The sequence below is a fragment of the Tinamus guttatus genome, unplaced genomic scaffold (genome assembly GCF_059628265.1).
Source record: "Tinamus guttatus ecotype Peru unplaced genomic scaffold, ASM5962826v1 Tinamus_guttatus_pri_ptg000646l, whole genome shotgun sequence".
NCBI lineage: Eukaryota > Metazoa > Chordata > Aves > Tinamiformes > Tinamidae > Tinamus > Tinamus guttatus.
In genome coordinates this window covers 986,907-999,901 of record NW_028289180.1, presented here as the reverse complement: position 1 = coordinate 999,901, position 12,995 = coordinate 986,907, and the positions used below count along the sequence as shown (strand labels likewise).

At 36.2% G+C, this 12,995-nt stretch overlaps 1 protein-coding gene across 6 annotated transcripts in view; it reads right to left on the bottom strand.

Moving 5' to 3' along the window:
- The window catches only part of STXBP5L (syntaxin binding protein 5L), a 174,516-nt gene that overhangs the window by 45,357 nt on the left and 116,164 nt on the right, over positions 1 to 12,995 (bottom strand). For all 6 annotated transcript variants that reach the window (XM_088535792.1, XM_088535787.1, XM_088535790.1 and 3 more), the window contains exons 16-18: positions 9,649 to 9,818; positions 3,194 to 3,319; positions 1,438 to 1,589 (exon numbers count right to left, since the gene is read on the bottom strand). In XM_088535792.1, coding sequence (XP_088391918.1) covers positions 1,438 to 1,589; positions 3,194 to 3,319; positions 9,649 to 9,818 — 448 coding nt within the window. The remainder of the gene's footprint in view (positions 1 to 1,437; positions 1,590 to 3,193; positions 3,320 to 9,648; positions 9,819 to 12,995) is intronic.

The following is a 12,995-nucleotide window of genomic DNA, read 5'->3' as shown; positions in this document are numbered from 1 at the left end:
GCAGCTGAGGTTTATTTCAGATGCTTAATATCTATAGCAATCTCAAAATGGGTATTTTCAATAGTCCGTTTTTGCCAGTGGGCTCCAGTCTAGCAGCACTGCATGGCTGGAACGTGGCCTTCAAGGACTGGCCGCGAATGTCTCTGTAGGAGAGCGCTGCTGCGTGGTGCAGCGCTGATACAGCCACCTCGACGTCAGTCACCCTCCACCCTTCGTACAGGGCCCAGCAGCAAACGGCCTGTGACTGCTCAAGTTATGCTGGGAGCTGCCAAGAGTCTGGCCAGCCCAGACAGAGAAGCTGAAGGGGCTAAACCTGCTTGTCTCTTCCCTCCTCAACTCTGCCAAATTTACATGTTAACAATTGGCACAGAGGAGAACTAACCCTGCCATGATTAAATGCCTATAAAGTGAGATAAATGGTCTTTCAAGAACAGAAAGTTAAGATTGAAGAATTGCGTTTAATTCTCTAAGTTTTACTTTTTTTTTTTGAGTGCAGTCTTATTTCCAGTGAGAAGGTTTCCACTGAATTTATGAAGAAACGGTATTAGATGATTTAGTGTATAGTCTGACGATGAAAATGCTGATGTTATAAAATCATTATAATCTGCTGCTTTATTAATTTTATAGATAGATTTTAAAAACTGAATATTTTCAAACACATTTTAAAAACTAATTTTAAAACTTCAAAACTATAAGAATAACATTTCATGATTATGTTTTAATTATGGTACGATATGTAGAGCAAAAAGACTTGAAACACATAAGACCTTCCGACTCTTTCTCACACAAGTCATTTTTTTAAGATTAATAAAAATTTATCCCAAAATATATCTGTGCTGATGGATGAGACTTCTAACATGGAGATACAGATATGCTCCTCTTAGTCTCATATTTTATATGATGATACATCTGGATTTAAGTTTTTTGGAGTTTTCACTATTACTTCACTAATAAAATGTCTAATCTGAGCTGCTCTTGCTACCTAAATAACATGTCTCTCGGGTATTATGTTATCCTTTGAACACACCCATTTGTTCAAATTCCAGTGCATGGCTTTTGGCTGAAAACAATTAAGTTTAAATTAAAATATTACCTATTGGTCTGAACTTTGTGAGACTCAAGAGAAAATTACATATAAGTCAGGTGACTGTCAAACCAACAGTGAACAATTGGTTTGCTAATTTACTCATTATAATTTCTTAGAGACTCAGCTAAGGTGATTACTTGCTGACCTCCATCCCAAAAGAATAAACTACATAAAACATTCTGGTTTTGAGAAAGTGTCAGTACCAAAAGCATGTCAGGTTTCTTTTGTCACGTTAGAGAACCTTCCATTGGCTGGTCGACAGTCATGCATTTCAAAAGCACTATAAGAAGCCACAGGCAGAAAAAGGAAAGAACATGTCAGGCTCATAACCACAGTATTTTATTTCCTACCTGCAGCAAACTGCTTGCTTTTGCGAGGAGAACGGGGTTGACGCTGGTAAGGATCACTTGAACCATAGAGGTCAAGAGTTCCCATGCTCAGCAACACTGTCTTCTGCATAAAGTCCACTACAGCCAAGCCATTGCAATTCCCAAATGCAACTCTGAGAATAGAAATGTTCCTCAAAGGTATTAATAATATAGAATTAAATGGTGCAAACAAAATAAGTATTATTAATTGTGTGAAATGTTTTATAAAACATCTTCTCCAAGTTTGGTTTTTATAATTTTTATAGACTGATCATTCTGAATTTGTAAGTTTGTATCCTGAAACAGAATACCTGGCATTCCAAAAAGCGGACTATCCACTTTGATTAACATTCTGTGCTACATATATTGGAATAACATCTAAATTCTGCTTTACTGAAGAGTGTCATTCTAATAATGCTATAAATACTATAAGAATGTAAATTATAACAACAAATCTGAACACAGATATTGACATAGTTGTAAATATAAAATACATAGTTTAATATATACATATAAATAAATGCATAAAGCCATTTAGCTAAATATAAATGATATGGAATATGTTTATCTGTACTATAGAGATACGCGAATCTGAGGTATATTAATAAAGCTCCTTTCCAAGTTGTCCAGTTCAGCTATGTTACAGCTTTCTGCTAAATCAATCTGTAACCCTCTGAAACCTTTCACAGACAGCATTTTATGGTGGTCTGAAACATGGGCAAGATCTCTCAACTGCTGAGATTACCTGAGATCTGCAATGCAACTAATCTCAGTATAAAGACAAAGATGTAGGACCATTTCTTTCCTTTGCTGCCTAGTAATTCCCTTTACAAGTATTTGCCCCGCTCCTTCTGCTTTATTGCATTCTGTGGATTTCCAGCTGGCACAACTTTGTACAAAATGGTCTTCTGGCAAATATGACTGGTGGTGTTCCTGTTTTTTTCCAGGGAAACTTTATAAAAACATCTTTTGTTTGTCTATTAAGTAAAACATGTTTTATAAATTTCTGAAATGGACAAAACTCTAAGTACATTGACTATGAAGTTTATTTTCTAGTGCACTTTACAATCTTCTCAAATAAGCACAAGATATTGCCAAATAAAAGTGTATTTTGAACTCACTTTGAGTGGGAACATATTTCTACTTAAGCAACAGATCAGTGAGGTAGAATCAATGAGGTAGAGTACCATGCTTTTAATACATTCATAGAAGCTCTACTAAAAGCACTGTTAAGTCTAGGATAGAAAACACGATGTAGTGACAATCAGTAGAATTTGAACCACTATTATACATGGTACATTAATTCACTAGATTAGCAAATAAGAAAAAAAAATATTTTAACCTTTTGCTTTTTCTGTTTGCTATAAGAAAACCTCTTTTGCTTGATGGAAGCAGAGGGAGATTTTTTTTTAAAAAAGCAATATAAAACAACCCCTATTCCAGAATGCTTCTGCAGAAATGCAAAGGTCCTGCTTAAAATTTCCAAAAATTATCTGAAAATATTCAATCTTTTCACCAGATTAATATTATTGGCAAGAAGGACAATTTAGTATCTCATATTACAATCTTCATGACCTACCAGGTCAAGCAATTTTCCCCCCAAACATGGATAATTACATGTTTTTACTTTTTTCCTCTGACTTTAAGGGTCTGCAGAGAACTTTGAATTATTACTGGCGCATACACAGTTTGATGCAATAAAGAATAAACCAAAAAACCTTAATTTTGAGTTACTTACAGTCCATAAGCAGAGTTTACAGCAAGACTGGTTATCTGTTGTGGAGGCTCACCATCCACCCACACCAGCTGAATTACAAGATCTGCTTGGTACCCAGGAGGCATTCGCACAGGTCGCGTCTTAACACTAAGAAGAAAAAGGTACAAAGTTACAGCAGATACACTGGGCAATGAATAACAGTTGCTTTCCTTGAGGAAATATTAGTGAAGTAGTTGTCCTTAAAAAGCTGAGAGTAGAACAAGTATTTATAGTGTATTGTGAATGTGGAGGTCCGTTGAGACTATGCATTGCAATTAGAACATGTACACTGGGGAAGAATTGCAGGTTTTGATTTTCATTTCTACTGTAAGAAGACATCCGAAATCTACAGCAATCTGCAAGATCTACAAATCTATCAGAGAAACACGTCAGGTGAAGAAAAATATTTTTGTGTGATCATTTGGCTTTGATTTTCCTTTTTTATAGCACTTCTTATAATGTGCAATTAAAAATCAGCATCAATAAATAATCTAAAAGTACTTAAAGTAGTTTCTTCTAAAGCTTTGAAACAGGACGCTACTACATCATTGCAACATACTTGCTCTGAAATAATGCTTTTCATGGCAGCATGAGCACTCTTCAGTGTAATTCCATTCTTCTCCTGGCTCAAATCTCAATCCACCAAAATGGATTCAATCCTGAAAGCGGGATGTATCAGAATAGCAAACCTGTTGATCTTGCATCACTCATGATGCAAGCATTAATTCTGTTTACAGCAAATAGATGCGGGTTCAGCGTATTCAGTAACTAATCTCCGATAGGCATAATGAAATACTAAAAAAAAAAGAATTTTAGCAATTTTCCTGGTAACATGAGGTACTTTTTGGAAGCCTACAAACGGTGAAAGAAAGGATGAGAAGAAAATAGTGAGATTCAGCTTTCCCAGAAGACTTCTGATAACATTTTCTCATCTGTCATGTAGCAGAGCAGCAGGATGTAGATGTTTGCCAACGAAATCAAGCAAGTTGAATCACAGCATCAGTCATCAGAACTGCAACATTGCAAAAATACACAGAAAGGAAAGAAAGAGCTTTGCAAAGAAAAAAAGAAAACTCTTCAAGAAATCTTCACTGAGGGCTGAAACAATTCTCCTCACCAAACTCAAATGGATCTGAATGGACCTTGGCACAGACTTCAGTAGGAGGTGAGCTAGAAAGACAGAAAGATCAGCAAAGATGCCGAGGACTGACCATGAGTTCTGTTGTAGGATACCATGTGACATCAGAGTATCAAAAGGAAGGCATACAGACAAAGATATTGGAGAATATGACTTCCTATAGCCCTCGCTGTTATGTTTCAGACAGAGTTCAAAAGGGCCACTGAGGACAAAAGATATGTAGCCAAGATGGTTTCACATGCAGCTTGTGCGTGGAATATGCCAGGTTTTCTTTTCTTGGGACTGCAGTCTTGAAGATGTGTATGAGACTACCGCATAAATAATTAAATAAACACATAAATGGCTCTGGCATGGGCAGGACTACCAGAAAACATACAGGATGTGAAATGAAAGGTCTAAACATTTACAATCACATAGGGAAAGTGCAAGATAGTTCTGCTGGATTCAAAAAAGAGGGTAGAGACAATTTCTGCTTGAAACAGGAAGGGATTTAAAGACAGTTTATCCTCAGGATCTCATGCAATAACAGAGCTACAGAAACTGTCTGATTATGAAAGAGTCCACTGTTTAAAACAACAGAGCAGACTCCATGTGGTCAAGCGAAAGTCAAACAAATTTGTCTATCAGCTGGGCAAGGAGGTGCCTTGCAAGACAGCAGGAGAAAAATCTCAAGCTCAAATGTTGGCAGTAAAAACACATGAGGGTATTTTTTGAAAAGTACTCAAAGCAGAAATAGTCAAAGCATAACTACAGTCTTCTTAATGATATATTATTATATGATTTTCATAATATATTTGATAAATATTTATTTCAAAATACATCCTCACACTGTCTTGGAATTGATCAACCACTTCTGTCATACAGTTCTCATTGTACTGCTTATATTTTCCCTATAGAGAGCTCGTTAAACTTCACATGTCTTTCGTTTAGTGAGAAAAACACTCTTCATCTATCTTTCTAAATGGATTTCCCTAACAGTGGATTGATACCCTATTATCTCCCTTTTTTTTTCTGCAGTATTACTCAGAATCTTGTATACCCATTTATCTTGAAAAATAATCAGTCACTTGACTCAAATCCTGTCTTAGAAAAGACATTACAGAACAGAAGGAAAAAAAAAAAAAGGCAGAAAAATGCAGAAGCCTTTTCCCTCCCTTCTCTTCCTCTTCTTTATCATTCAGGACCAGCTGTGGGAACAGACCTCTGCGCAATGGGTCTGGATTTCTGTTCCTCTTCTAGCCCAAGGCTCCTGCAGTCACAGAAGCAAAAAGAGAGGACAAGACCAGTCTTGACCTAAACAGGAAGAGGACAACACAGGGACAGCAGGGACAGCAGCACACTAGAGCTGTTGCTTACCACATAAATCATGGCCACCGAAAAGTGATAATGGCAGGAGTAAGATAAAATTTGGTGAAGTGCAGGTTCACCAAATCAGAATAATCACATGGTGTAAAGTGGTTGCATAAGATATCTCATATCTTTTAGGAACTAGCTTGCAGTTGCGTCAAGCCTGAAGAGAAGAAGCAGTAGAAACAGGAGGTGGTAAGAATACCGAAGAGCTGGAGGGCTTAGTGTTAGATATGTGATAACTATGTCACAATCATTTACAATTTTATTATGTCCTGTAATGTCCTCAAGCTTCACAGCATCATCAGAGTAAATCTGTCAGCCCCATTAGAAAATTCAAACTGTGTGCTATAGTCTCCTGAAATTGTTGCGTGCTGGGAATATAGCAGAATGTAATGCAATATTTCAATCGGTGAAACAATGCCTTCATCTGGAGCTCCAAGACATAACAGTCTGCTTCCATTTTCCATGATCCTGGTCTTCTACCTTTTTCTCATTCTGATTGAAGAAGCATTCAAAGTTGCATATGCCAGCTCTGTGTATTTGTTTCCTAAAAACAGCAAAGCTCTGCTCAAGTTTTGCACTTTCTTACCTCTCTGCTGGAATAAACCCTTACCCTTTCCATTTGTTCGTAAGCCAGCAGTTCTGAAGTGAAGATTTCCATGAGCTAAAGAAGCCCTGGATTACACAGGAGTATTGGTGAGAGCAAAGGGAAACACACATGTGCACCCAAGCTTCTGAAAGGGGCCATTTTGAGAGCTGGGGAAGCTAGAAACAAGAGCTGCAAATAACTGCAAAAAAAAAAAAAAATCACTGCAAGCAGAAGGACACTCAGAACAAAACAGTATCTCCTGTAAGGTGTCCTTTGGACTTCTTGTGGCTGTGGACAAGTTATGAAGGGGCAAGCTAGTGGAGTGGTCCCATGTGATTTTCTGTTATCTGCTCCTTTTCTTAAAACATTACACAGGGTACAAAACATATAAATAAGATCCAAGAAGGCAAAACTCTAGAACAGTTGTCCTTTAGGTGAGCAGACATAATTTCCATGCATATTTCCCAATGGAAGATGTGAAGGAACAATGGAGTGAAGAATGTTGTTGTGCTGAATTCCATAAAATGTCTGAGACAGGTAACGTGTTTATCCCTTTTCCTCGTAAACAAAGTATCATGAGGCTAACAGTGAATGCAGAATTAATTATGAAGATCTAATGTATCTCTTTACTATGCTATTCTTTCTTTTCCAATGGATCCTTAAGAACACGCTGAAAAATTTACAGAACACAAAAGCTCTTTATTTTTTTTTCCCAATTGTTGTCACCTGGGCAAAATCAACAGCTTTCTCTACATCCTTTTTACTGTAAACCTGAGGAAGTCTTTAGGAAGTTGGATGTTATTTCACAGAAATATTCTCCAAACATAGAACAAGTTGTGGTAGGTGCACAGATTGCAGATTTGGTTCAGTTTTTCATTCCTATGTTCCTACGACATTTTTCCCTTTATGGATGTTTGTGCGTGCCCCTGATTTTAGAAACCATCTTGCTTGAATATTGATGTCCTTTCCTTCTTCTTCATCTTTTTTTTTTTGTTAGCTCTTCCTGAAGTGTTTATGTCAGCTATGAGCCTGAAGCAGACTGCAGACTGTATGTACAGGAGGAGTATAGATATTCCAGGAATTTCCTTAGCTTGTTCTGATTATGCTAAACTGTATTTGCTTGCTGCCCACTTAATTGTTTAGTTTTCATCATGGGATAATCACAGACAGACCTTTATCGCTTTGGAGATGTCTGTCAAAACCCGAAAATTGACCTAAATTTGAGAATATATCAAAAGTCTGGGAACAAAGACTTACCCTCTGGGCACAAATTTTGGATGATAATATTAATGTCAAAAATGTCTTATCTGGATAATAACAAACACATCAGTTTCCATGCTATTCCAACAATAAATTTATTATAAGAACTTCAGAAACAAGCAAGAATTATTTTTTTCACATCTCTCAATAAGATTTACTTCCAATTTCAAAAAAATCCTAAGCTTTCATTACTTCAGGATACTCAGCCATTTGCCTCCTAGTGTCTATCAGCAAACACAAACACATTCATACACCAACTTTTGGTAATGACTAGCAAAAGTTATTCACTGTAATGAGGTTGAGAAGCATCTGTGACAGGAAATGGAAAAAGTAGTCTGTATACAAAATTTTTTGCATAATGTCATTGTAGTTCAAGTTGTGCAACCCCCCTTCAAGTGTAGGTGGCTGCAGCTTTATATTACTATCACTGTATCTTAGGTTCTGCACTGCTGCCCACCTGTATGACTTCCGTATAAACTGAGTACCAACATCCAGACATTTAGTGGGTTTTCTGGATACTCAGCACTGCTTTCAACTTATCATCATACATCTGTTAAGAACAGAAGTCTTCGGACAAAAAGTGTAAGAGGGCCTGGTTAGAGTTTGGAGAAAGGATGGGGCTATTCATATCTTTTTCCTCATAGAAGCAAATAAGTAAACAGTATACTTTTAATGTAAAAGGGAGTATGACAGCACTACTGTCACTATTTTGATTAAAAAAAACTCTCTAATATAATAATTATATCCTTATTTTGCACAAAATTGGACAAAAGTCAGTCTATGTGAGATTATATAGGGAGCTAAGCAACCCTCTAAACACTAACCAGCAGAATCTCTACCAGTTCACAAGAAAGCTTCTACCGTCCTTCCCCATCCATCCAAATCAAATCAAATAAATATCCCCTACAGGAAAATCTTATTCCACTGAAATCAGCAACTATATTCTTATCAATTTCAACTGCAAGAAAAAAAAAAAAGGAAAAGTTTTCAACTTGGAATTTTTTTAATAACTTCTCACTGCTTCTTCTATTGACTTTAATGGTTTATATACATGACTAAAATTAGGTCTGCAATTCAGCTGCCTTACTGAATGAGGTGGACAGATTAACAGGATGCCAAGTAAACACTGTCAGTTACGCATGAAAAATGCCACAATATTGCTTTTAAATGCCAACATACTATTTTCAGGAGTACCACAGTCTGAAGTGTCTGCAAACTTAGGCAATGTTCACTTAAACTGCTTTTGAAATAACTGAAGCATTAGAATATTTAATAATAATTATACTAAAATAATAATGAATTCACTTAAAATGAGAGCAATCGTTATCAGCAGTACACTATAATTGCTGAAATTACAGTTTACAGAATGTTGTATGGAATTCTGCTTTGAAACTATTCAAACCCATAATTTATCTGCTTTATTAGTAAGTACATATTAGTCTGCTCCAAACACTGTCAATGTGTACAAACAACAATTTGGTACTCTCTGAAGACTGAACATGCATATACACTTTCAAACAGTGAAAATATTTCACAACTGTGTGTTTTCAAGATTGTTTCAGGACTATACCAGTTCCCCTCCCCAACACCTCATGTGCATACATATTTTTTCACAAAGTAAAATTTAAGTGTTAATTAATCAAGGAGGGAAAGCTTTGCAAATGTTGATATTATGGAAAGCTCTTTGAGAATTCAAAAACACAATTATGTTCCTCAGAAATTTGTGGACAATTCTGTAGCACTTATATTCCATTCAAAATGTGGGTGTGAGAAGAAGATTTAATCCTATAACACAGTGAAAAATTATATCTGAATGTTTAGTATAACAGTTGATTAATTATTCTCAAGTTTTATTTGCTATAATTTTTCTCATTGTAATGAAACTTCAGGTTGAATCTCATTTGATCTTTTCAGTCCTTACTTCCATCCTTTCTATATCCCTTGTTCAATACTTTTTTCTTAAAAAAATGTGGGCCCAGAATTATGGTTTCTTCTCATTTTATGCCATACGATCAATCTCTTTTTCTTGACAGTTAATGAGGTCATTAATACAAGTGTCAGAAATACTTCTTAGAAAAATAAGTCTCTGAGCAGCCTTACCTAAGACATGGGATGCTGTCCTTCATTCCTTCACAGGTGACAGTGTTGGTACTGCCTGACAGGTTCTTTAAAGAAGGAAGCTGGGAGGAGGCATCAGGAAATGCCGGAATTATTTCCGGTTCAGGAGTAATGATATCTTCTACTTCATATTGAAGCCGAACCTCTAATGACTTAAAGAAATAAATACCTAAGTTATAATTTAATAAAGAAAGCTTCTGGAAATTGTATTACTTTCAAATAAATACCAGTAAGTCTTTCTTTCTAAAAATAAACACCTTTATCTTTGTTATTTACAAAGAAAACCATCGCTTCCTACATAGGCAGCCTAATAGCATGAGCAGATAGGAACTGATCATGAATCCTACACTAGTGATGGGTATGTAGGCATATTCCTCCAGACCCTACTTTGATCCAAGCCTTTTATGGTGAAAGGAAAGAATATAAATACAAATTTTTAACATTTAGTATGAAATAGAAATTAATAATTTGCCCTAAAATAGGCATTATTTCAGCATAGGAAGGTATCATTAAGGATTAATATCCTGAAATTTTCTGCCCATTGACCAACATTGTTTTTATAAGCAAATCAACTAAAAGATTTATCAAATCTACCTTCGTACTGCTGATACACAAAGCTTCTGAGATAGATTTTTGCGTGAAAAAAAATGATAGTGTGGATAGTACTGGCCAAGGGACTTAAGGGACTTCACACACGGTTAACAGCCCGTAAAATTCTGTATTTTTTAAATGGCAAATAATTTTTGCGATTTCTAAAAAGCAAAATCCAAACTGGTTATTTTTCACATCCATTCTGGCTTCTCTGCCTCGGGAAAAAGAGACAGGCTCAAATCTGTATGACTAATGATCTCAAAGAATCACAATAGATGTTGGGTATTTTTTTTCCATCTTATGAATTGTCCAAGGATATTGCTATTTTGAAAAAAAAACAAGATGTAGTCCTCAAAGTGGTAAGGTCTTTGGAATACTATCTGAGTAGTAATTTCCTGAAGGGGTCATCAGATCAAGATCAATTACAGATATAGACACTGCAAAGTTCTTTTCAGTTAGTGATCTCTCTCTGAGACATCATCTATGCCAAGATGAAGGCGGCGGCATTAGAAAATAGCTAGGTTTTATCGAATCAGGAGATGAAGATCAAAACTGAATGTTCCTAAAATCAAGTGCTGTGTTAAAACACCTAAGGTTTCAGAAAGAAGTGATTCTATTTAGTTAGGAGAAGTGTTCCATCCCAAATTTTCACTTTTGCTTTCTCCACTGCAAAAACTATAGATAATTTTGCCTAAAACAACAAGGAAACCTACAGACAGCCTTTGCCTTCAAAGACTAATGAGCAAAATACTGTTTTGGAATCTCTTGGAAGCAATTGCTGCCTGAATTAAACAATTTATAATGCTGTTTAATCTTCATTTGTGAAATTCTAGTTATCACTGCCTTGCAGTCAGAAGGAAAAATTTAGGCTAATCACTTGACTGTGGGTTTTTTTTTAAGCATTGGCCCTGGCTGACTGGGCCTTAAAGGGAATGCAGACCTGTCATATGAGTTTTTTTGACATGGTTTGCAGAGGTCTTTTTGTGGGATACTGTCACTAGGTTCATTGATTCTTCTGACATTCAAACTAATGCAAACTTCCTTCTTTTCAGGGGCTTGGAAGAGAAGCTTCACTGAGGAAAGACTCATACTACTGAAGTATTTGAAGTTCTTTTCCTTAGAAAGCAGTCATGCTTACTAGACACCTCTTTGTATAAAAGTGAGAAAGATGAACACATTTTTATTTGCTAGATCAGATGGCATGGATTCAGATGGCAGAAAAGGATAAAAAGGCTGTATGGGAATGACTGCACAACTGGATACGAAGCAGAATTTGTACCTCATGCACAATACTACTCTTCAAAGTGTGATATGGAATGATGCAAATAATTCCTCTGTTCACGAAATTCCACTGTCAACACACAGCTTAGGGTAGATTTAACTGTGGACTTAATCTGTCACTTGAAGAAACCTTTGTGTAGCCTGCATTCTTTCCATTTACCATGGCAACGATGTTACAAGACTGATCTCAGGCAGACGATCTAACATGAATTTCTTCTTAAAATGCTGCCTGCTGCAGGACAGAAAGGATTTGCAGGCTGAACTCAAACTGAGTTTAGGCTGGTTGCTAGAGGAAAGAGGACATTCAGTGCTAGACCTTGGGCTCACTACAGGCAGCAGATAGGTCTTGAGATGGATTAGATCGGGCTCAGTGTAGACAAAGTGAGAAACCTAAGTCAGGAAGGTATTGCAGCAAAGATTCAATACTTTATACTAAAAACGAACAAACAAACAAACAAAATAATTAGGAGTGAAGACTGAGTGCTTGCTGCTTGCAAGGAAAATGTGGAAACTAAAAGCTGAGGCACCTGTGTATAACAGAGATGCAGAAAACCCAGAAGAACGTATTGACTATGTCAGGAATAACAGGTATTGGTAAAACAACTCTTTGCAGAATAATTCCTCATAAAAATGCTTTCAAACTACAAAAAAAAATCTGAAAAGCTTAAATGGTATACATTACTACATTTTAGAAACTACAAGTTTCTAAAGCAGAGAAAGTAAGAGATAGGAAAACAAGGAAAATAAAGGAGGAGTAATAAAATACAATGTGCAGTTACTATGGAATAATATAAGGACACTACAATGTAATAATATTATAGATCACCTGGTCAGTAGGGCAAAATGATGGTTCCTTAGTTTTCAAACTTTCCTGAAAGGGCAAGGAATCTCCTAACCACCTGGCACATAATTACAGTCCAAAAGTGACACAGATGTTTTTGACAGGCTATAGCTATAGATATCAAAAGGACATTTTAATAATGTGAAAAGGAAAGGGTTTTTGTTGGAGAGTTGAAAAATGAAAGAAAAAGTTTCATTCAGCCACTGGGGGTTGTTGAAAGCTGACAGACACAGAGAATTGCTTTCTGGCAAGAGAGTACCTAAAAGTGCAAATGTTCTCTCTAGACAGTTAATGGCAAGCCTGAAGGAGAGAGATTCATGTTTAGATTGCTGTATTCTTAAAAGTAGTTTTTTGTTAAACGTAGACTTAAGAAAGAATTTATTATGAATGCTCTTCAGTCACTCTGTTAGTAATTGTTGCTGTAAGGCAGACTTGCTGTGTTAATGCAGTAAATGCAAGGTGACCGCAATACAATTAAAAGAATAAGAACTGTCTGTTTCTATCTGAAATCAAGTGACTGCTTAAGATCTGAAGTCAGAAGAAGGAATACGTGAGCCAAAGTAAAGAATGAGAAGCTTAGGAAATTACCTGTTTCAACTGCTTAGGCATAAGTAGT